Source organism: Micromys minutus (assembly GCF_963924665.1).
Source record: "Micromys minutus genome assembly, chromosome: 4".
Taxonomy (NCBI): Eukaryota; Metazoa; Chordata; class Mammalia; order Rodentia; family Muridae; genus Micromys; species Micromys minutus.
This window is the reverse complement of record NC_137973.1, coordinates 83293809-83320083: the sequence shown is the minus strand read 5'-3', so window position 1 is coordinate 83320083 and position 26275 is coordinate 83293809. Positions and strand designations below refer to the sequence as shown.

The 26275-nt window shown below is 45.8% G+C and overlaps 1 protein-coding gene across 8 annotated transcripts in view; it reads left to right on the top strand.

Annotated features, from left to right (window-relative positions):
• The window catches only part of AK5 (adenylate kinase 5), a gene marked incomplete at both ends in the record, with an annotated part of 183818 nt that overhangs the window by 35729 nt on the left and 121814 nt on the right, over window positions 1–26275 (top strand). For all 8 annotated transcript variants that reach the window (XM_080916078.1, XM_080916074.1, XM_080916076.1 and 5 more), the window contains one exon: window positions 17805–17996. In XM_080916078.1, the coding sequence (XP_080772204.1) occupies window positions 17805–17996 (192 nt within the window). The remainder of the gene's footprint in view (window positions 1–17804; window positions 17997–26275) is intronic.

The following is a 26275-nucleotide window of genomic DNA, read 5'->3' as shown; positions in this document are numbered from 1 at the left end:
CAAAGCAAAAGTAAATATTTCATTGGGGCGGGCTTACAAGTTCAGAGGTTCAGTCTGTTATCATCATGGTGGGAACCTGGCAGCATCCAGGCAGGCCTGGTGCAGGAGGAGCTGCGAGTTCTATATACTGATGCAAAGGCAGCAAGGAAGATTTTTCCAAGCATCTAAGAGGAGGGTCTCTTCCACACTGGGCAGAGCACTTGAGCGTAGTCTCAAAGCCCACAGTGACATGCTTCCTCCAACAAGGCCACACCTACTCCAACAAGGCCACACCTCCTAATAGTGCCGCTTCCCATGGACCAAGCATTCAAACCACCCCAATAACTTAGAAAGAAAATCCTAAAATAATCTATAAAATGAATGCCAACAATTATTCAGTAACTGTAGCAAGGTCATGGAACCCAGAGTTAACCCTTAATGACTTAATCATACCTGTTCAATTTGCAGTTTTTATATTTGGTCACAGATTTTGAAGGCATCTTTACTCAGCCTCTGGGAATTGTCTCTGAGAGTAACTTAGTCACTGAAGAGTCAAACAAACCCAGGCAAAGATTCGCAGTTTCCCCATCAACTAAAACCAAACTAAAAGCAAGTGCTTCTTTTGGCTTATGGAGATTCTTGGGATTGTCAAGAAAACTTTAAAAGCCTTTAACGTTAAACGAAAGTCAATAGTCACCATGATCATGTTGTGCACGAGACAATCAGTCATGGAGGGATTAGGTGCTGGAGTTCATGGGCTGGACTGGGTAAGTGTGTTAGCTGTTAACTAAGGTTCCTGAGCCCACTGCGCCATACTCTTCTCCTCCCCTGGTCACATCCTACAGAATGGGTAAGTAAGTAAATAAATAAATAATAAATAAATAAATAAATAAAGCCATCAGCAATAGCAAAGCAAGTAACGATTGGATCTACTCAAAGGACTGGACTTGCCAGCCAGAGCATCTCTGTAGTTAGATGCAGGAATGTCCTCATTAGCCGGCATCACATTACAGTAGTGTTTTCTTTCCTAAGAGGCCTATTAGGAAGGCAGAAGCACATTCAGGTTTTTAAGGTTCTCTGTTATTGCTAATGTTTGTTTCTCTCTATATTCATTTGCTTCTGTTTTTTGAGTCATAGTTCTGCTACGTAGCCCTAGGTGGCCTGGAAATGTGCAGACCACACTAGCTTTGAGCATGTGGTGATGCTGACATCGTGTGTGATGCTGACATCACAGGTAATGCTGACATCATGTGTGATGCTGACATCACAGGCATTCACTTTCATAACCAACCCTTTGTCATCTCTTTATGAATGTTTTTCATTGATTTTAAATAATAGTGCATTTTCTGGTTTCTTTCCCCTGAGTGCATGTGTTTGTATTTAAAAAAATAATATGATGTATATCTGAAAAAAATCTTTAAATTATCAATTACTAAATATTAGGACAAATTTCCTGTTGGAAAATATTTTGAAAATCTGGAGTGGGGGATGGGAATTGAACCCAAAACCTGACACACATTGGGCAAGTGTTTTACCACTGAACTATAGTCCCAGTCCAAAAGTTTAGGATATTTTAATTTAAAAAATCTATCATAAGCATCAAACACTTAATATTTACACAATGATCTCATAATAAACGAGTAAATAGGAAAATGATGGATTAAAATCCCTGGTAGATCTTCCTATAGTCCTGGCTCTCTGTTAAAATTTAAACAAAAGCTTTTTTGGAACTTTATCCAGGAATGTTTTTCTTGAACTTCCAAATATTCTAACAAACACTCTCCTTTTGTGTCTGTACAGAGTCCTGGTGTAGACAGATGCATAGATACAAGTAATGTGGCCGGGGGTGGGGGGAGCAGAGGAGAAGAGGAGGCAGAGGGAAGGGGGAGACACGGGAGGAGGGGGAAGAACTGGGAGAGGGAGAAGGAGAGAAGGGGAAGGAAGGGAAGGTGAGTAGAGGGAAGGGGGGGGAGAAGCAGAGGAGAGAGGAAGAGTAGGGAGATGGGAGAAGAGAGAGGCAAAGGCCTGACGGAAGCAGAGGGGAGGGGAGGAGAGGGTACTGGCAGAGAGGAAGGAAGAGAGGGGGTGAGGGAAGCAAGGAGCAGAAGCAGGGGAAAGGAGGGGCAAGACGAGGGGAAAGGAAAGGAGCAAATGAGAGGGTGAGAAGGAAGGGGAGTGGAGAGGGGGCAGAGAGGAGAAACATTTGGAAAGTTTTCTTTTTAAATCTCATATTAGTTTTTCCCAAGTCACTCATTTTCCAACAACAAGAAAAGAAAAATGCAGCAAGCTAATGATGGAAATGTCCTGCTACAGGGACTGGTGGGTCAAACCTCTGCGCTCTAACTCTCTAAGGGCACAAAGAACAAGGTCACAGCAGCTGCTGCCAGGGCCAAGTGACACTTGAGAGTCTCCCTTCAGTTCAGCGGCACCATCACAATCTGAAAGACCATCCTTAGAATAGCTGTTGGCTGGCAGAGCCTTGGAAGATTACCACTTATTAATGAGACAGCAATAGCGTGCCAGAAATCGCTGAGGGGTGCATTGAAAATGGCCATCAAGAATGTTCAGAAATAATTTCTTTGGTTTTCATAAAAACAGTGCTCAGCCTTCACCACTGCTGAACATTCCAGATTCAACCAGCATGAAATGTGTTACAAGAACGTGTCTGTGTGTGTGCTGCTGATGGGGGCCACACCGTGACACTTGAACTAATTTTCTTGTGTACCTCATGGAGGCATCGGGCTTAGGTATAGAAGGCAGTGTTAACAGAAATGTCTCATCTTATATAGCACAGTTAAATGTCTGAGGCTCTGATATTGCTCTGCTGTAGATCCTGGGCGGTCACTAGCAGATGTGGGTTTTCTGGCCATCCACAGATGTAAACCCTGAGAGGGGGCCAGTCTCCCGTGTGCAGACAAACAAGAGAACACCATCCTGTGTTCCAGGAACAAATGATTCCCACCCTATGTCCTAACAGAAAAACAAATTAACTTTATTTATTGTTTGTGTGTGAGAAAGAGTGTATGTGTCTGTGTGAGAGAGGTGTGTGTGTGTTTGTGAGTGTGTGTGTTTGTGATTGTGTTTGTATGAGAGTGTATGTGTCTATGTGTGTGTGAGTGTGTATGAAGGAGAATGTGTGAGAGATAATGTATGTATCTATGTGTGTCAGTGTGTATATTAGAGTGTGTGTGAATGTGTGTGAGAGAGGTATGTGTATGAGTGTGTGTATGAGAGTATGTGTGTGTGTGCGTGTGTCTATGTGTGTGTGAGTATGTGTGAGAGAGCATTATGTGTGTGAATGTGTATGAAAGTGTGTTTGAGAGAGTATATATGTGATTGTGTATATGAGACAGACAGACAGAAAGAGAGAGAGAGAGAGAGAGAGAGAGAGAGAGAGAGAGAGAGAGAGAAACTGTGTGTGTGTGCATGCCATAGAATGTGTGAAAAGGCTCAGAGGACATATAACATGGAGTCATCTCTCCTTCCAACATGTAGGTCCTGAGGATCAAACTCAGGCTATCAGTGTGGGCAGAAGTGGCTTACCTACTGAACCAGCTCCGACCCGGTTCTGAAGACCGGACTCTATCAAGTCATGTATTAGATGGTTTGGGTTGGAAGGGCCAGGCACTGGGAATTGAACCTAGATGTTGGATCTGACAGGCAAGCTCAGCACCAGCAATCTGTATCCCAGCTCTGACTACATTTTATGTTTTGAGGCATAGTTTCACTAAGTTGTCCAGGCTGGTCTTGACTCTACTCTGTCACTCTGAATGGCCTTCCAGGCCTTTGTCACAGGAGAGCAAAGCTTCCTCTTACTTCTTCCAGTGCAATGTTCATTTAAGGCTGAGGGATGGGGTGGGGAGTTGAATCCCGATGTCATGTATTCTTGTAGGAAGTATGAGGAGTTAGTGAGGATTGCAGATTGAACATGTAGAAAAAAAATTAATGTATCTCCTTCACCGGTTCTCACACGTAAGATGCATAAAAATCTGGGCAACATATGGTATATTTTCTCAAACACTGACTGGAGTTTTGTTTTTTGATGTTTTGTTTGCATGTAAGAGGCAGAGGATGGCCTTGAACTCATAATCCTTCATCTTTGGCCCACTCTTTTTCCACACGTTACTGAGTTTGCCGGTATGCGCCACCACGCCTCAGCTACTGCCTGTAGAGATACCCTTAGAGTTGTTCTCTCATCAGTAAGAAGGGAGGAGTTCTTCAGAGACTGGTGTTAATGAGCAGTGTGGCCACTGTCTGTCTACAGCCGGGAATGGCTTTGACAGCCTTTTACGAATTTCTCTGGAGAGAGCATCTGCCCTTGAGTGCACACTAGGCAGCAAGTATGCGTTAGCTTCAAATGCAGCTGTGGGAAGCACACATCTGGCGTTAGGTGCTAGTGTCTCCCAGACACACAGATCAGGATAACGTATACATAGGAAAAAGAAACTAGAGAAATTGCTAGAGAAATGACTCAGCAATTAGGAGCACTCTTTAAAGACTGGTTACCAGCACCCATGGCAGGGACCCTACAGCTGTCCGTAAGTCTGGCACCATGGAATCTCAGGCCTCTGGCCTCCCATGTGTTCACATCACATGCACATATCCGTATGCAGACACACATGTCTATACTTAATTTAAGATAATAAAGATAAATCTTTAAACACACATATGTACATATACGCATACACATATGCCTATATTCAAATCCTTCAGACACTCTAATAATGTTTTGGGTCATTTTTCCATTCAATAAATTAATAGAGCTACACATGACTTCACACATATTTTCTATTCTTAATGTATCAGTTGGCACTTACTATACCTTTGGATTTCCTTTTCCTCTAAGAAATGCATTTAAGGATCTGAGATGTACTTTTGATTTTAAGAATTTCTCAGCGTTCCCTGCATTTGCCTCTGCAAGAATACAACCAGCCTTGGTGCCTAATGCCAGTGTGTGAAGTAAGTTTGTCAGGAGAGGACGTCTTTCTGCTGGCATTTTCTGCTGACGTTTTCTGCTGGCCTGTGCACTTCGAAGGGCCGTCCTGGTAGTTTTGCTTCCTTGAATCTATCTGCACAGTAGACAGCTTGACTCAAGTCTGCAGTCACACACCAAGGACAGCTTCTGTCAACACTGTGGGTTTAGATGTTCGGCGTTGGTGAGGATGCTCAGACTGGCTGGCTTAGAAGCTGGATGAGTGCAGCTGCCAAATCTGCTAAGGAAGATCACCATGGTGGTGGCAGCATCACTTCTCCTTAGCATCCGATTCTTCCACCATTTCTATCCGTTGTTTCCTTTGTCTTTAGTCTGATCACCCCAGTGTCAGTGGTCTCCGTATCAAGGTGTCCCTACGTTGACCACCATGAACCAGGAACATGAGACTTGGCCCACAGTGTCAGGAAGCCCTGGCGCTCTGCCCTGGCTTTCCTTCAGTATTTACTATGGTTTTTTTTTTTTTTTTTGAGACAAGGCCTCACTGCATAACCTAGGCTGCCCTTGAGCCTGCAGCCCTCTTGTCTCAGCCAACCCAGTAGCTGGGGTTACAGGCAAGCATCACCATGTCTGGTTGCTCCTTGACTCTGTGTCAGGACTGACAGACAGCCTAACACTATCAGAGGTTACCTGTAGCTCTTAGTTGATGATTAAAATGAAACACACAGCGATCGTTCCCCATTATGTCGTACTTGAACTCTCTATAGAAAAGGCATGTCACCATGGACAACCCAGGCTTGCTGCCTTTCCAGAATGTTCTGTTAACCTCCACTGTCTTCCCCTGCTCTGTCATTGGTCCTTTCCAGAACCTTAACTTCTAGGTCATTAACAGTAAGATATCAGATGAATGATTAACTAAGCAAATAAGCTAGACACTTAAATAACAAAAATAATGGTGGAAGAGGTATCGTGGGGAAAATATCCTCCTAAGTGTGCAGTACTTGCTTGCTGTCAATATGATATATATCAAACAACGCCTTTAATTGTCTCTTTTAAATCCCTGCACAATGGTATTCTAATAAACCCTGGCTTCTTTTGTTGGATGAAGCTCGGCACCATTAAGCCACAGAATTGTGGTTTTTATAAACTAATGTTGACGATTATACCTTCAAACCACTAATGATGTGTTCCATTCAGACGACATGACTAATCTGGCTTATGACTGACTGTGGAACAGACGGTATCCTAGGTAACAGTCCCCTACTGTCATAAAAACTATGTGTGTGTATTTGGGGCTGGAAGGGAACGTGGCAGGCCATAGAAATAATAGGAAACAGTTTCTCCACAGAAGATACCCAAACCATCAACGATAAGGTTTTGTATACTGTTAATTCCCCTAAAACATATCAAAGCAGTGTCTTGTTCTTTTACGTTTATTCATAACACTCACTTTAGCTTCAATGACTCTGTGTCTTCACTGACCTCTCACGCTATACCTAAGTTCTTGTCAGCAGCTGTTAAAGCCAGTGTTGAAGAGCTGACCTCAAGAATCTTGTTTCTGACAAGCTTCCCAAGTTCAAGGCCTGGCCCATTCGGTGCTACAGATGCTCTGCTGGTAGCCGGCCTTCCCTTGGTGAATCAGATTTTATTTGATCTACACAACTGTGACCATCCTCATGACAGAAATGTGTTTGCTCTATGAAAAGACTTGGGGTGAAAGTGTCAACAGGCTTGGGTCCCCCTTTTACTTCCTTATTTCAGGGGCATTTTGCTTATCATTGTGATATTTTAGTTAATAGCTTAAAATTGACAAATAAAAATTATACACCCCTCTTTGTTATATACAAAATGGCATTTTGAAATACATATCCATTGTGGAATGGCTCAGCTGAGCAATTGAAGACACATTCCTTGTGTCCACATCAATTTTTGTAGTGAGGATATTCAAAATTACTGTCAGCCATGGTAGGTAGGCGACACATTACTGCTCGAATTATTGTGTGATAGAGCTCTTTAGCTTATTCCTCTTGGCTGAGCTGGTATACATCTGGGATCACGTCTCTACAAACTTGTCTCTTAAAGCTCTCTCCTCATCTCGGTCACAGCACCTAAGATCAAGGGCAATGTCTGATACCTCTTTTTTAATCGCTAAGGCCCAATTCTTAGGTAAAATAATCAGACACAGGAAGGAAGTAAGGTGACGTTAGAAACGGGTCCTGTCTGCAGCCCACAACCTCCATCCCAGAATGACCTGAGTTGATTGAACTCAGGGACAACAAGGGTCAGAACACATCTGCCCTTACTGTGGAACTTTGTTTCCAGACTACACATCTACTACATACAGAGAGTTCCTTTTAAAAATATTTACTTATCATATTTGTAATTGTGTGTATGTGTATGTGTATGTGAGGGTTCCTTGGAGCTGGAGTTATAGACAGTTTGGGGCTACTTACTTTCATACATGAAATACTCAATCACTGAGTTATCTCTCTGGCCCTAAGAGCCCCTTTTATCTTGTATGGAAAAGCAAGATCCAAAGCTTAGAGATTAAGACCAAGATAAGCCAATTGACGGCCTCCAACCCCAGTTCATCCCCCAGTCTCAGACGGTCCCACTGTTGCCCCAGAAATGTTGATGTAGACAACGCTGTGGAGGAGGAGAATCCAGTTCAGCACATCCCACTGCCTCCAGAAAGCAGTGAGTCAGGATGAGCAGCCGAGGGGTGGAGAGAGGGGTGGTGAGGTCTAAACAAGCTACCCCTCAGCTCAGAACTGTAGTACACCAAGAGGCCTAGCTCCCCCCAACTTCTGTCACACACTTTCTTCCTAAAAGTGAGGAGGCTGAGAACAAGGAGTGCTCTCTGAAGAGAGCAGTGTTCTTCCCACATTGTACCCCTTCCTTTAAGACTTTGAAGGCCTCAGGTTAACTGAGGAAAAGAACAAAGAATATAGCTAACATGACTCCATATTTGCGACTGTCCCAGTTTATCTGTCCCGGTCTAGAATCTTCCAAATTCAATTTGGAAAAATTAACCCAAGACATTAATTACTTGCACCTTCCTGCTCCGGAAGAACAGCTGCAGTCCTCCTCCCTTAAAGAGGATGGTTCTACAGCTGCATCTGCTGGCGGGAAAGCCTACGTGTCTGCCGATTCCTGAGGCTACAGGGCCAAGAGCCTCCTGTGACTTGCCTGCTAGAGTTGACTCTCCCTGTGGTGTGCTCTCCTAGTCTTCCACCCGAGGTATTGCATCTGGTAACAGTTTGACATTTACTTGGATGATTCTTTGAGGTCTGTCTCCTCCTCCTGGTTAAGCTCCATCAGTCAGGATATGTTTGATGTGTGTGTATTGCTCATCGTTGGTACCCAAAATGGGTCTCACTGATATGAGGTACAGAAGCTATGAGCAAGCTAGTGGACAAATGACATGTACTTCCTCTAGTTGCTACATCCCAGACAGCGTGGGACCTCACTGATCTCTATTACCTTTACCTCACTGACCTCTATTACCTTTACCTCACTGACCTCTATTACCTTTACCTCACTGACCTCTATTACCTTTACCTCACTGACCTCTATTACCTTTACCTCACTGACCTCTATTACCTTTACCTCACTGACCTCTATTACCTTTACCTCACTGACCTCTATTACCTTTACCTCACTGACCTCTATTACCTTTACCTCACTGACCTCTATTACCTTTACCTCACTGACCTCTATTACCTTTACCTCACTGACCTCTATTACCTTTACCTCACTGACCTCTATTACCTTTACCTCACTGACCTCTATTACCTTTACCTCACTGACCTCTATTACCTTTACCTCACTGACCTCTATTACCTTTACCTTACTGACCTCTATTACCTTTACCTTTCTGGTGGGTGTGTAATTTCCACTGGAATTTTCTGAATTACTGAGGTTTTGTGTTTTTGATACAGTGTTTCAGATTCCCCATTGGGGAATGACATTTGTTTTCTAACAATAAGAGTCTAGTCAAATTAGACAACTATATGGTAACTCACTCATACATTTGCAGCATGTCACATATGTGGTGCTGGGTGGGCTTGTTTCCAAGGTAACTTTGCTCATCTCCACATTCCTCACTAGATTTCAAGGATAACTTTAGTCTCGCCCCCCCCAACACAAAACACACACACTGTTAAAATGAAGGAATGACATTGATCATCTTGGGAAGACTTGACATCTTTTATGTTTTTCTTTGAGTTTATAGCCATACTGTATGTCTAATTTTACTTAAATACTTGGCGTCTTCCAAGGTCAGTGTAGTGTTCTTTGAAACGGCAGTTTGTTTATCTAGTGCATATGTATCTGTGTGGATGTATGTACATGTGTGCTACAGTACACACATGGAGGCCAGAGAACATTAGAGTCCCCTTCTACCGTGTTCGCCATCATGGATCAAACTCTGGTCCTCAGGCCTGGCAGCAGGTGCCTTACCCACTGAGCCATCTCACAGAGCCCACTGTAGTACCCCACCACCCTTCCCTAGACTTATTTAAAAACCTGGGTAATACAATGATTTCTGCTGCAGCTGCTGTTTAACTAATGCAGGTGATGCGTGTTACCAAGTCTGTTCCTTACCCCGTGGGATCTGCTCAGAACAGACCTCCATGTTAAAAGATGGGGAAGGACAGGGGAGATGGCTCAGTGGGTGATGGCGCTCGCTATACAAGATGGGGACAGAGTTTAGATCCCCAGTACCCACTAAGACTTGGACATGGATTTTCAGTGTCACCACTGGAGTGAAGCAGGGTCAAGGGTACTTGGGGTTTACCAGCCATTGTCTTAAGTGAAAAATAGCAGCTTAGGTGAGAGATGCAGTCTCAAAAAGAGTAAGTCGGAGAGTGACAGAGGAGGATGCTGGCCTCTGCACCTCACCCAGCATCCTCCTCTGACTTCTGGTACATAAGTATAACATGCACACGCACCTGTACACACTCACAAGTGCACATACACACAGTGAAGTTACACACCAAAGAGATGGCTCAATGATTAAGGGTAGTTGCTAGGTTTGCATGGACCATTTGTGTTTAGTATGCAAAACCCACACTCATAGAAAAAACCACAGAGATAAACACACACAATTTAAAAATGAAATACCTTTTTTTAAAAAGATGGTAAAAATCCAGTTATCAATCAGCTTTCCTTTCATAGTGACCTAATCTCACAGCTGTGGAGCAACATGGTTTTCACTTGTAAATGTTTAATGTGTGAAAGAAGCCATTGGTAGGCTGTGAAGGCAGACAAAAGCCCCCGAGAAGCAAGACCTCAGGGGGAGCCCCCAGCTCCACCTTTTAATCATCAGTACTGGAACAGGCAGCGCTCAGGGCAGAGCACTGAATGTTCCAGTTTTAAAGCCATTTGTCACCAGAGTGCAGATGTTTGCAGGTTTGGGGTTAACTCAGGCTACATAGTTTCCATTCCTTGTCCACCTCTTACTTTACAGACTCCAGTTTTTATCTCAGCACTAACTGTCCTCTGGCTTCCTGATTTCTGACAGTGTAGCAGATCCAGTTGAGGAGTGAAGTCTCCCAATACAACCCCGTAGAGACCAGGGTAGTGAGCAAGCCTGCTGGGTAAGAGCGTATGAAAGCTGGATCTCCTTTTCAGCCTGAGACTGCAAATGTATTCTTGCCTGTACAAAGGCTAATTCCTTTGAACAGAAATAAGGGCTTAAAATGGATCCAGAGAGACTGAATTATCCATGTGATGCAGGGGAAGGACTCACCGACTTAACTCAGTGAAAGAAACAGTATTAACCATTTCAGATTTCACGTTCGTGTAGACAAAAGCGGTGTCTCTCTTTTCTTCCTCATGTATTTTTGTATCTGTCTTCTCCTCCATTCAGTCAGCACATACTTCCTGAGAGCAAGGGTGTGCCAAGGACTAGGTGCTCCTGTTTGGTGAGACAGCCCTACCCCGAGTCTCAAGTCAACTTTATGAATGATCCCTAAGGGTTTCACATCTTCTGAAATGCAGTTGCTACCAGAGAAACTGTGGTACCCTTTGGGGTTCTCAGTCTCACCAATCGAAGAATCCAGAGATAGACTCACAAGGATGAGTTTATGAGACATTATGGGGAAACAGCGTCGAGGTCGGATGATGAACCTAGCAGCCTCTGGGAAGGTCAGTGGAGAGCCATGCCTTTGAGGTTGGGGCAGAGGTGTGTGCCTTTTTAAGGAAAAGGGATGCCCAGGAATAGACGTAGGCTGTCAGTTGAGCTGAGGAAGCTGAGGAACGAGATCCAAGGCACCATGCATGTCGTCGGCTCTTCCATAGTCCTCCCCAAGTTCCTCTTTCCTTTTGAGAGCTTCCTACCTCCCCTGCAAACTGTTTCCTTTCACACAGCACACAGTGTGGCTTTTTCAACCCCCACTGTACTTCACACAGTGGTGTATGCTTTTGGGGGTGGGGTGGGAAGAAAAGTACAGCAAGTTACATATCTCTTTCAGACAGGGTGCCCAAGCAAGTGAAGGGCCATGTAGTGTTACTAGGCTTAGCTGGGCCACCAGCATCCGGGGTCAGGTCGGTTACTACCCTAGCTACTGGGCTGGCCTTGGCTGTTCTAGGCTTCAACTTTAGTTTGGTTTTGCTTTGAGTTCACAGCCATACGCTTTTCATTGTGTACCAAGAAAGACAGCGGAGTAATCACAGCGAAAAAAATAAGTACATTTGCAATTTCATTTTAAGATGTTTTTTTTTCTCCACACTCTACAAATTTAAATACCACACTAACAAAATGCAATTTTATTCAGAGTGTACAATATGAATTTGAGGCTGTCTCTGGTATACAGAATCCAGACACAAGACCAAGTGCGATATTTAAAGCTGCTTATGACCTCGCGCTGTCACGGAGCTTCTGCCTTGCACGTGGACCAAGACAGGAAGCACAGGAGCATCAAGCAGTTGATCCGCATAGGTGTACGGAGTAAGGATTTAGGACTACGGGTGCTTCTACTTGGATCCATACTGATCCGGTAGCTCAGGGAAGTCTCTTTCCCCTGCATTTTAATACAGTGTGTTTTCAAAACATTTAATGTAGTGTAGTTTGTCAGAAACTGCCTTCTTCCTGCCTCGGTGTGGTGGCTCACATCTTCAATTCCAGTACTTGGAAGGCAGAGGCAGGCAGAAATCTGAGTTCAAGGCCAGCCTGGGTTACACAGTGAGTTCCAGGACAGTCAGGCTACACAGAGAAACCCTGTTTCAGAAAACAGAACAACAACAAAAAGTTGCCTTCTTTCTTATGTAATTTAAAATAGTTTAAAATGTACCCTTAATTATGTCTTATAAGGATGAATATTATAAGTAGTAACAAATAAAAATTTTGTAGCACAGTATCTTAGAAAATAAGTCTTAGCTTCAAGTGATCGGCTGATTGTACGCCATAAAAACTATAAGTGACTTTCTCCATTTTTAAGGTTATTCAAGAGCAGTTAATATTTTCTGGTGTATCTGTGTATGTCTGTGATATATGTATGTGTATGTTTTTTGTTGTGTGCATGCAGAGATGAAGTGTACGCAGATGTGTGCCTTATCAGGAGTTTTCTTCAGCTCTGTCCAACTTACACATGCACTTTAAGGGAGAGTCTGGTCCTGAGCCTCTGACTCAGCTGGTCTGGCAGGCCAGGGAGCACCAGCAGTCAGTGCCTCCTAGGATCACACTAAGGATTGCAGAAGGCATCCGTGCCTGGCAGGGCTCCAGGGATCTGAACTCAGAGCCTCACGCTCGAATAGCAAGCCCTTTACTGACCAGCTTATCACCGGCAGCCACGCATGGGTCTTGTTTGCTCTTTCTTTTGTCTTTAGGGGGAATGCTAAATTACTGTGTTGGAAATCTCCCCTTTAAGAAAATAGATTCAGGAAAACTGAAGTTTGCCAAAGGACAAACATCTGCCAAATGACAAATTCTCGGTTAGCGGTTCTCAGCGTGTGCGTTGTGACCCCTTTCACAAGGGTCGCATATCACGTAACCTGCATATCCGACATTACATCACTATTCAAAACAGTAGCAAAATTACAGTTATAATGTAACAGCAAAACTAATTTTACAGTTGGGGTCACCACATCATGAGGACCTCTATGAAAGGGTCACAGTGTTAGGAAGGTTGTGAACCACTGTCCTAGATGGAAAGTAAGAACAATCCTATTCTGGACACGTGCTCTTAGTCCCTTTCCATGATGCAGTTGTGACCAGGCACTGGGGCACTGGAGGGGGCTGAAGGGCTCTCAGACAGAGCAAGAGGTGTGGCAAGCCCTGGGACAGACTGGAGCCCAGGGAGGGTTTCTAGTTCAGAGATTTAAGAAAGGGGCGTTGATACCAGAAGGAGAAGAAGGGGGGAGAAGAGACAGTGGGAAGGGGAAGAAGAGGAGGGGGGAGGGGAAGAGTCTTACTGCGAGACGACTGAGGTAGGAAAGTGCTAAGGTCAACTTTGGACTTGGCTGAGTCACAAGTTCCATTAGGACATCTGGAAAACTATCACTTGAAAACGGCAGGCTGGTGAAAGTCAGTGGAGAAAGAGTGTGTATCTGGAGTCAGTATGGGATGCAGATGAAAACCAACCAGGGAGCCACTGCAGGAAAGCAAGCCTAGGGAGGGGAAATATGATGGAAGACTTGGAAAACAACCTGCTTGGGAGGTTGAGAGGAAAAAATATTATAGGTGAAAAACTTTTTAAAAATATGACAAAGGAGATGGAGAATCACACGGGAAAAAAATCAAGAGCCAGGGAGCATGGCTAATATGTCTTGAGTTTGTTCTTCTGTGTGCAGTCTTCAGGATAACACAGGAACATGGATTCGCACATCCATATTGGCATACGAGGACACAAATGCTTGGTCATTCAAATCTTTACCCTCTGTTTGGCTGTTAGGTTCTGACACAAATACTTTCAGACTCCCAAGACAATTTTGTTTTTCTTCCTTAAAAAATTTTATTTTATATTCTGAGTGTGTGTGTGTGTGTGTGTGTGTGAGTTCATGTATACATGTGTGTGTGAATGTGTCTGTGTATGCATGTGTGTGTATGAATGTGTGTGTGAGCTTTCATGTGTGCTTGTGTGTGTGTGAATGTGTCTGTGTATGCATGTGTGTGCATGAATGTGTGTGTGAGCTTTCATGTGTGCTTGTGTGTGTGGTAATGTGTCTATATATGCATGCGTATATGAGCTTGCCTATGTGCTTGTGTGTGTGTGAATGTGTCTGTGTATGCATGTGTGTGTATGAATATGTGTGTGAGCTTGCCTATGTGCTTGTGTGTGTGCACATACATGCATGTGTGCACATACATGTGTATGCTTAGATGCTACGCCATGTGTAAGGAGATCAGAGGACACCTTGCTTGAGGAGCTTTTATCTTTGTAGCATGTGGGTCCTGGGGTCATATTTAGACTGTCAGCCCTTGTGATAAATAACTTTACACACCCAGCCATCCCGTAGGACACAGAAGCAATTCTTTATTTTAAATTGGAGACTCTCACTTTAAGCCACCACACCTTTAGCCTTTGCCCAGGCTCAGTGGTGGACTGCATTCACTTCCTGCTCACGTTACCTTTTAAACGCCGACCCTCCAGTTCTCATTACACAAAAGCTGGCTGTTTTTTCAGCTGTATCCACACAACTCTTGGTACCTCGTGAAGGGCTCTGGCTCTCTGGTGCTTTGTGATGGGGAAAGGAAGAGAGACTACAAACCAAACAGAGCAAGACACACCTTCGACCTCACTGACCGTGTGAGCTCAGGAGCTCAGGATTCTCAAAGCCTTCTTCTGCTCGTGTGTAAAACAGGCTCGTGTGTCTTACCTTGTAGAAAGCTATGACGCTTAGTCATAGTATAAGGAACTAGCACAGCTTCCGGCCTTTAGCATACAGTAGCCGGTTGTAAAATACCAACACAGGGGTGGGAGTGGAAACATGGCTTTAGTGCAGAAAACTGGGGCCCAGTGATCATCTCTCCTCCAAAATCAGGTTATGTGTGCTCTAGCAAAGTTCTGCCTGAAAATGTGTGTGAGCATAGGCAGAAAATAGGTTTTCTGAAGTATAAAGGGCTGCCACATACTTCCACACACTGCCACACACTGCCACATACTGCCACACACTGCCACATACTTCCACATACTGCCACATACTTCCACACACTGCCACACACTGCCACACACTGCCACACACTGCCACATACTGCCACACACTGCCACACACTGCCACACACTGCCACATACTGCCACACACTTCCACACGCTGCCACATACTTCCACACACTGCCACATACTGCCACACACTGCCACATACTGCCACACACTGCCACATACTTCCACACGCTGCCACACACTGCCACACGCTGCCACACACTGCCACATACTGCCACATACTGCCACACACTGCCACACGCTGCCACATACTTCCACACACTGCCACACACTTCCACACACTGCCACATACTTCCACACGCTGCCACATACTTCCACACACTGCCACATACTGCCACATACTTCCGCACGCTGCCACACACTGCCACATACTTCCACATACTGCCACACACTGCCACACACTGCCACACACTGCCACATACTGCCACACTGCCACACACTGCCACACACTGCCACACACTTCCACACACTGCCACACACTGCCACACACTGCCACACACTGCCACACACTGCCACACACTGCCACACACTTCCACACACTGCCACACACTGCCACACACTGCCACACACTGCCACACACTGCCACACACTGCCACACACTGCCACACACTGCCACACACTGCCACACACTGCCACATACTGCCACATACTGCCACACACTGCCACACACTGCCACACACTGCCACATACTGCCACATACTGCCACACACTGCCACATACTTCCACACGCTGCCACATACTGCCACATACTTCCACACACTGCCACATACTGCCACATACTTCCACACGCTGCCACATACTTCCACACACTGCCACATACTTCCACACACTGCCACATACTGCCACATGCTGCCACATACTTCCACACGCTGCCACATACTTCCACACGCTGCCACATACTTCCACACGCTGCCACATACTGCCACACACTGCCACATGCTTCCACACGCTGCCACATACTGCCACACGCTGCCACACGCTGCCACACACTGCCACACGCTGCCACATACTTCCACACACTGCCACACGCTTCCACACACTGCCACATACTTCCACACGCTGCCACATACTGCCACACACTGCCACACGCTGCCACATACTTCCACACACTGCCACACACTTCCACACACTGCCACATACTTCCACACGCTGCCACATACTGCCACATACTTCCACACACTGCCACACACTGCCACATACTGCCACATACTGCCACACACTCCCACATACTGCCACACACTGCCACATACTTCCACATACTGCCACACACTGCCACACACTGCCACACACTGCCACATACTGCCACACTGCCACACACTGCCACACACTGCCACACACTGCCACACACTTCCACACACTGCCACACACTGCCACACACTGCCACACACTGCCACACACTGCCACACACTGCCACACACTGCCACACACTGCCACACACTTCCACACACTGCCACACACTTCCACACACTGCCACACACTGCCACACACTTCCACACACTGCCACACACTGCCACACACTGCCACACACTTCCACACACTGCCACACACTGCCACACACTGCCACACACTTCCACACACTGCCACACACTGCCACACACTGCCACACACTGCCACACACTGCCACACACTGCCACACACTGCCACACACTGCCACACACTGCCACACACTTCCACACACTGCCACACACTGCCACACACTGCCACACACTTCCACACACTGCCACACACTGCCACACACTGCCACACACTTCCACACACTGCCACACACTTCCACACACTGCCACACACTGCCACACACTGCCACACACTTCCACACACTGCCACATACTTCCACACACTGCCACACACTGCCACACACTGCCACACACTGCCACACACTGCCACACACTGCCACATACTTCCACACACTGCCACACACTGCCACATACTTCCACACACTGCCACACACTTCCACACACTTCCACACACTGCCACATACTGCCACACACTGCCACACACTTCCACACACTGCCACACACTGCCACATACTGCCACACACTGCCACACACTGCCACATACTGCCACACACTGCCACATACTTCCACATACTGCCACATACTGCCACACACTTCCACACACTGCCACATACTGCCACACACTGCCACATACTTCCACATACTGCCACACACTGCCACATACTGCCACATACTGCCACACACTGCCACACACTTCCACATACTGCCACACACTGCCACATACTTCCACATATTGCCACATACTGCCACACACTGCCACATACTGCCACATACTGCCACATACTGCCACACACTGCCACATACTTCCACATATTGCCACATACTGCCACACACTGCCACATACTGCCACATACTGCCACATACTTCCACACACTGCCACATACTGCCACATACTTCCACATACTGCCACATACTGCCACACACTGCCACATACTGCCACATACTTCCACATACTGCCACATACTGCCACATACTGCCACATACTGCCACATACTTCCACATACTGCCACATACTGCCACATACACCACCTGGGATAGGCTGTTACTTACAGGATGGCAGTAAGATCAGGCAGTCCTTGTGTAGACAGCAGCTCAGGAAACAAGCTGGAAAAGGCAGAAAGAGCCGAGGACGTGGCCACCACAACAGTTCTGCTGCTGTCCGTTGGGTGTGTGTTGCTTGGCGTCATAAACACCTGTCTACTTGTCTGCTTCCCTCAGATCTGCACCCCTGACCTGGTGGTGTTCCTGGCTTGTGCCAACCAGAGGCTCAAGGAGAGATTGCAGAAGCGTGCGGAGCAGCAGGGGCGGCCGGACGACAACCTGAAAGCAACCCAAAGGAGACTCGTGAACTTCAAGCAGAATGCTGCCCCCCTAGTGAAATACTTCCAGGAGAAGGGGCTCATCGTGACTGTAAGTCGGCTTCACTGGGGGCATAACCGCAGGACAATGCTGTCAGACCCCAACCAGCCCTTGCTCTCACTAGGAAGTGCTCTTGGTTTTAAAGAGCTTTCAGGACAATGCACAGCAGCAATTTTAAAGGGTAGTCGTTTTTAGTCGTCTCCCCTGACTTAACCGTAACAATTTCTCAAACCTTGCATTTTAGTTTAGTTTTTCTGCAGAAGGATGAGTTAACCTTGTCTCCAGTTCTGTACCATCTGGGTTTTTAGTTTGAGGCCACACACAGTCCAGGTAGTTTTAAGCAACATGTGCTCATCTCTCTGTTTACTGAGCCTCATGACAACGGATCCTGACTCTGCCGTAGTGTTCTCTGATGGTTTGACCTATAAACGAGAGTTAGGATTGAAATGGGAGCATCTGTCTTTCTGCTTCTTCCATAGAGAGCATGTTCACACACACATACACACACACACATACACATATGCACACACACACTACACACACACCACACACACATACACACACACATCACACATACACACACACCACACACACACATACACACACACCACACACACACATATGCACATACTACACACACACACCACACATACACACACACCACACATACACACACACACCACACCACACACACACACCACACACACCATACACACATACCACACACATACATACACCACACACACATACACATATACATACACATACACACCACACACATACACACACACCACACACACCATCCACACACACCACACACATACACACCACACACACACACACACACACACACACACACACACACGTCAATATACATGTTTTCCAACATGTTCAGTTGGTTCCACAGTCATTGATATCCAGTGTTCCAGCGAAGGATGATACTGAGTCTTCAGGCTGTCTTGGTGTTTGAGTGTGAGCCTCAGAGGTGAAGGCCAGCCTGACTGGCAGATCTGATTCAAGTATTAAGTCACAGCAAAGACAGAGACCTTGTGCCACAAAAGCACAGCGTTTACCTGGCAGCCGGTCTGTGGTGGGCAGCCTTAGCTCTCCCTCTCTTTCCTGCCCTCTCTGCCCCTTTACCTCAGACTGGGAGTTCTTGCCTACTGGGCTGGTGTAGTCCACTAGGAATCTGGTGAAAATGATGTCCACCCATCCCATTTTTCTTCAGTTTTTATGTGACACCTGAAGTGCGGCCACAGACCTAAGGATGGCTGGGTAGACTAGGACGCGCTGAGCTATGGTGACTGGATAGTAGTCAGTCACCTTTGCCGTCTATGTACTGTGAGTTGTGCTTGAAGTCAGAGTTGTAAATCTGGTCTGGAAACGACGTAGCATGCCAGACCTCATTTATTTTGGCTTAACACAGACACTGAGTTCTAGGAAAGATTCAGGAACACTGGGATGGATTTTTCTATGGTGTGTGTGTGTGTGTGTGTGTGTGTGTGTGTGTGTGTGTGTGTGTTGTTTTTCTCACCAATTAACAGTGCTGATTTCTGCCTCATGCATAATAAAAGAAATGAACCCCACAGACTAAATCCCAACTGCAAGAAGCAAAGCCAGAGTTTTAATTGATATTTTCAGGACTTAAAGGTTTACGAGCTGTCCTGATGACTCCCTGCCTCTCACGTTCCCTGCAAGCTGAGCAGATTTCCCAAATGAATGCAGAGTAAGGAGCCTTAATTTACTATTATTTTGCATGGAGGTGAATTGCCACCTCGTGTAATTGAGGGAGGCTGTGACAGTGGGGCTGGCAGCCTGTGATCTCACTGCCGTAGTCAAATGAGTCCTAAGATGAATGCCTCTAATATCTGGGGGAAACTGTCCTTGCAAAGTCACCTTTTGGAAACCAGGGCACACAGGCTAAGCCCCCAAGAGTATAATTTAAAAAAGAAAAGAGAAAAAAAATAACTTGCCAAAGCCATAGAAACTGTCTGCTGAGACACCCATTCTCTCTCTGCCCTGGGCTCAAGGTTTTCTTTCAGAATTCGATGGCGCTCCTGTTGTTTAAAATGAGATAAATAACAAAACGGTCATCTTTACTCATCACAGACATGGTAAGATTTTAATTAAAACCTGCTAGTTAGTAGGTTAGACCCAACTTTTCCCTTTTCTAGTTCTCATCCAGCCCCTGCCCAGGCGTCTACCAGCTACTGCCAACGGATTCCTGTATTCACTTAGTAAACAGTCACTTAGAAGTTACTCTGCTAGTTGTTAGGATGCAGGCCAGGGAGTTGTTTGGTGGGAAAGAGTGTTTACAGGGTTCTGGTTATTGCTGTCCTTGTTGGTGCTTTCTGGCTGTAATAACCACCATAACCAAAAGCAACTCAGAGAAGAAAAGGGTATTATATCTTCCAGGTTCCCAAGGTTGAGGGAGTCAAGATGAGCACCTGAAGCAGAAACCAGAGAGAAATGTTCCTCTCTGGTTTGCTTTCTCAGGCTGTTCTGAGACATTTCTTATGCCTGCCTAGGGATGGTACTGTCCACAGTGGGCCTAAACCTTTCTATATTGATCAGCAATCAAGAAAATGCCCATACATGTCCAGAGGACAGTCTGGTGGAACACTTTCTTAGTCGAGATTTTCTCTTCCCAGGAACGTCTAGGTTTGTGTCAAGTTGACAATAGCCCTTTATAAAGCTAGGTATGGCTGAGATTGTGTGTAACCCCAGTGCTGGGGGGATGGGGATGGGACAGAGACAGGAGGAATGCTGAAGTTGACTGGTTAGCCAGACAGACTAACTAAAACACAGCAAACTCGGAAAGGTTTAGTGAGGATCCCTTGTCTTAAATAATAAAGCAGAGAGCAATGACATAGGCCGTCTGATGACATAGGCCGTCTGATGACATAGGCCGTCTGATGACATAGGCTGTCTGATGATGTAGGCCGTCTGATGACATAGACTGTCTGATGATGTAGGCCGTCTGATGACATAGGCCGTCTGATGACATAGGCTGTCTGATGATGTAGGCCGTCTGATGACATAGACCGTCTGATGATGTAGGCTGTCTGATGACATAGGCTGTCTGATGATGTAGGCCGTCTGATGACATAGGCCGTCTGATGACATAGGCTGTCTGATGACATAGGCCGTCTGATGACATAGGCCGTCTGATGATGTAGATCATCTGAAGTCCTCCAAATATACAGCACATGCCACCATGCACGTACATGTATGTGCTACACACATAAAAAATGAAATTAGAGTAAAGATTTTCAGTTTCTTCCTTGACTGCTTCAAGCTCATAGAACAGTGTTTTCTCAGGACACAGTATGTTCTAGTATGTGAAGAGTGTATAGTTTGTGGGGAAACATATATGAAACCACAGGGTATAGACTGAATAGGAGAATGTTCAGGACTCCCTCTCATACCTTTTGCATTCTCAGAGATCGGATTCCCTACAACAAACAGATCAGACTTCCTCCACATCTGTGCAGAAGGATTAACCACTTGCCTCCTGAGGACCATAGAGAGGAGAAACTTCCTGGTGCTTTCTCAGGTCCCTGGAGTTCAAAATGTTACATGAAACCTCAGCTCTGCTGCCATTTGATTAATATCCTAATGTCCCACCAGGTAGGGCATAGCCCTGTACCTTGCGATGCAGGTTCAGCTGTGACATGGTGGTAGATGACAATGTAGAGACCACATTTCACGTGCATCTTTATTGCACGTTATTTTAGGTGTCAGTGGTCCACTTGATGGACACCTATGTAACCTGCAGACGCATGGCCTTCTCTGTAACCCACATGCCTTCCCTGTAAAATGGATCCCATTCTTCATGCTGCCTCACTGTGCTGATGAGGATTAACTGTGAAAGTCCTTTGGTTGATTGACATTACTGAGGGTTTCTGTGTCTCCTCCTTCCTCTTCTGCCCCTCCCCCACTCTCATCTTCTGGAATCTGAAACCCTCACCAGTAAGACCATGTCTTTTGAGGAAACTACTGTTGTTCCCCAAATAGATGTTCTTGACGAGAAACCCCAAATTAATAATACGGGGGTCTAAAACTTTATAGCAGCTTACTGTTTTTCTTTTAAATGCGCCTGTTGATGAATTATGAAGCGGACCCAATAGCTTTGGTTGTCTGTTTTGTGGTGCCTGGGACTGAACCAAAGGTCGTGTGTCTGCTGGAAAAGCCTCCACTGATGGGCTATGTCTCTGGCCAGGAATGTTTTAAAGCAAGCATGTCATCCACAGAATCCTGATGAGTCTGAATAATGTGGTTGAACTGTAATGGACATCAACCGGTCCTTTCTGTCTGTTGTTCTACTTCTTTATCGGCTGTGTATCTGTTAGGACTAAAGAAAAGGTTCATTTTCACTGAAAGGAAGATCCAGTAGTCAGAAGGACGGGGACAGTGTGACACTCCTCAGTCATGATCTTGTCAACATTTGTCCCATCACTCTGAGCTCCTCTGTGACTGTTTCATTCTATGTCTGTGCATGCAGTCTTGTTTGCAGGGGTTGTTTTCAACGATAGGAATTTAGAAGTCGGCTGTATTTGGATCTTCATAAAATTTTCTTCAACGTGTTGACCTTTGTTCACCATAATGTTAGACATAATTTCTCACTGTGTCTTTATTGATTTTTACATTTTTTATTAGAGAGTGAAATGTTGGGTGTTCCCAGGGTTTGTGAAGGTTTCTTCATGAGCATTTAGTGTATTAACAATTAGGGAAGTTGCATATTGATGTTGACTGAGTGAGCTGACTCAGTATTTTGGGCACTTGGACTTATAAACTGTGATACTTTTGGACAATAAGTTTCCTTTCATAGACTTTTGAGGTCTCAGTGCAACGTTAGCTATTATCTACCTAACTAAACGCTAAGCAAATATCTAGCTATTTAAAAGCTTAAACAAGAACAAATTAGTTTTTGTTTGAATTATCATTGGTCAAAAGTCCTTGTAACGTTGTTTCTAAGGCTTTGTGGTGTTAGTGGTCAAACCCACTGGCTAGTGGATCCTGGGGCAACGGCTCTATCATGGAGACAGGCCACTTGCAGCCTAGCTCCATGTATGAGTGTGTGAGTGTTTATTTTCAATGAAGCATTCAAGTGCCTGAAAATTGAAGGGCAAAATACAATGACTGTGTTATTTTCTAAAATGCACCAAAGCTTTGTGCCTTTGGGAATTTCACTGAGCCAGAAAAACAAGCCACTCAGCAGCACTGAACAAGGTATCCTTAATATGGCTGGTAATTAGTGAGAGGGCTCAGCCAGGAAGGGCACTGGATGCCACCTAACACCCTGGGGTCAGTACCCTAGTCCCGGGTGCTGAAAGGAGAGATTCCAGTCTCCCAAGTTGTCCTCATGCATGACATGGTGTGTGTGTGAAAGTGGTAAAATGTATGAAGAAGTCTCTTAATCTATAGCAGAGTTTACCAGTTGGGTTTTTTTCAGATGAGGAACACATGGGTTGAAAAATGTTAAAAGCAGAATTATTCCGTATTCACCACACTAGCTCTCCGGAGAGCCTAGACAGCATTATTGAGAGAGTAGACCCTGTCTGTATTCCCTTCAGTAATTATATCACGATATTGGGAGTTTTGGTTTTGCAGAGTGGGGGTATAAGGAAGGAAGAGCATCTATTCTTGTCATTCTTTGAAGTGAACTTATCTATTATTTATTTATCTACCTTTGAGGCAGGGCATCTGTCACGCAACTCAGGCTGAGCTTAGACTTGCTACATAGCTAAAGATGACCTTGAATGTCAATGTTCATGCCTCCACCTCCCTAGTGCTGGTACTACAGGCTTGTACCACCCTGCTCACATGAAATATGCAGTGCAGGGTGTGAAAATTGTTGACTGTTAGGCAAGCACTCCTCCAACTGAGCTGCATCCTGATCCCCTCAGTTGGATATTTTCAACATGCACATGCTGTCGCTCTTTCTCTCTTGAACACATTGTCATCTCTCTCTCTCTCTCTCTCTCTCTCTCTCTCTCTCTCTCTCATACACACACACACACACTCACACAGACACACACACACAGACACACTCACACACACACACTCACACACACTCACACACACACTCACACTCACACACTCACACACACACTCACACAGACACACACACACTCACACACACACTCATACACACACACTCACACACACACACTCACACACACTCACACACACACTCACACACACACACACTCACACACACACACACTCACACACACACTCACACACACACACACACACACACACCAGGTGGCATCAAACAGAATGTGGAGGACACACTCCTGTCAAAGGTACAGGACTGGGTAAGGGTGTCTGGGCAGTGGAGTATTCACATCATCCGCAGTGACATGAGCACACAAGCCGCCCCCTCCCCGCAATGGCCACTGTCCCAGACCCAGGAAGCTCTGTGTGCTTTCTTCATCTCCCCTGCGTCACCCTTTCAGTTAGGGGATCTCCCTCCTACACGTTTCCATTCACCACTGAGACTGTGACCCCCATCCCACAAGAGACTGCTTTCCTGAAGAAAAGTAAACAGGAACTGCAACAGACTCAGATTGAGACAACGAATAATTACGTTTTAATGAACTTTGGGTTTCATGGGAACCAGCAGTAAGACTCAAAATGCAGTGTACTGATGTGATTTGAACGTAAAATGTCCCCCACAGGTTTGTGTGTTTGAACACCTGGTTCCCAGCTGGTGGCACTGTTTGGAAGGGGTACAGGGCCTTAAGATGTTTCCTGGAGGAAGTTTGCCACTGGGGCAGAGCTTTGAGATTTTGTAGCCTAGTTCTATTTCCTCCTCCTCCTCTTCTTCCTTCTCCTCCTCTTCCTTCCCCTCCTCTTTCTCCTTCTCTGTCTCCCTCCTTCCCTCTCTTTCTCTCTTCCTCTCTCACCGTCCCTCCTTCCCTCCCTCCCTCCATCCCTCCTTCATGGCTGGCAGGCAGCCTTACCTGTCATGGGTTGTAACCCTCTGGAACTGTAAACCAAAATATACCTCTCTCCCTGCACTTTATTTTTGTAAGGGGGTCTATCGCATCAGAAAGGCAGCTGGTACTCTTATCCCAAAACTGTCAGTGCTCAGCCTCTGGTGGACGGCAGCCATCTCCACTGGTGTCACGACAGAACATAACTGGATGAAAAAAGGAAATGCTTATGGAGAAATAAACCCAAACCAACAGCATCACACATGACAAACAATGTGGAACTCAGCAGCTGCCCTTTCAAGAAAGGCCAAGAAACCCCTTGCTAGCATCTTGTTCAAACACACCCACTCTCCCAAAACTACTAGGAGGAATCGTGGTCATGCTTCTTTCTCGGTAGGTGGAAACTGGCAGATTTGCAACATGGAAGACAGTAAGCTTTTCTCAGTACCGTGACTTTGTTCTCTTGTTTAAATATCTATTGCCAGGAGACAAAAGAGCTCCCTGTTCCCATCTGTGAACTTGGTGGCTGAGAAGAGTATCCAGCTGAGTTTTTGAGGTGGCTCGGACTGTGGAGGTATTCTGGAGGAGAGGTAGATAGCATGTTAACCATCTAGGTATGTGGTTACTGTGGTGATTCCTCCTCGGTCTGAACACAGCTGGGTTGAGTCACTGAGGGGATATAGCGCTGGGCTAATCTGTGAGAGTGTCTGCAGAGTTTACCTGTGGAAGGAAGACCCACCGAGCAGTGGTGTCCCCATCCTATGGGCTGGGGTCCTGGACAGAATGAAGGGGAACAGGAAGAAGCCAGCTAGTGCCAGAATTCCCCTGTCTGTTTCCTGATTGCGCAGATGCGAGGCATTGCAGCCACGTGCTCCTGGACCAGGAACTCCATCTCGTCTTCGACACCAGGATGTCTTGCCTGTGATACGTCTCAAGCTGTGAGCCAAGTTAAATCCTTTTCTTACATTGCTTTCTGTTATGTATTTTATCACCGCAGCAAGAAATTAATGCATCCCTTTAAACTGTATTTCGGCTGCCCAAAATATTTTTAAATTAACTAAATAGTCCCCCCCCTGCATGAAATGTAGCAATACTAGAACCTCGAGATTTTAAAGGATATTTCTGTCTGGACAGGGGATTTGTCAAACCCTACGGGGTATGTGTGGGTGAATGGCCGTCTGGTTAGGGAGTGCTGTGTCAGGAGTGTCATTGCTGCTTCTGGAGGCCACAGCTCTGTGTTGCTCAGGGCAACCCCATCCATTGACCAACCTACAACAGATATATAAGTGTGATTTTAAAAGATCCAGAGATCTGGAGAGATGGCTCAGCAGTTAAGAGCACTGACTGCTCTTCCAGAGATCCTGAGTTCAAATCCCAGCAACCACA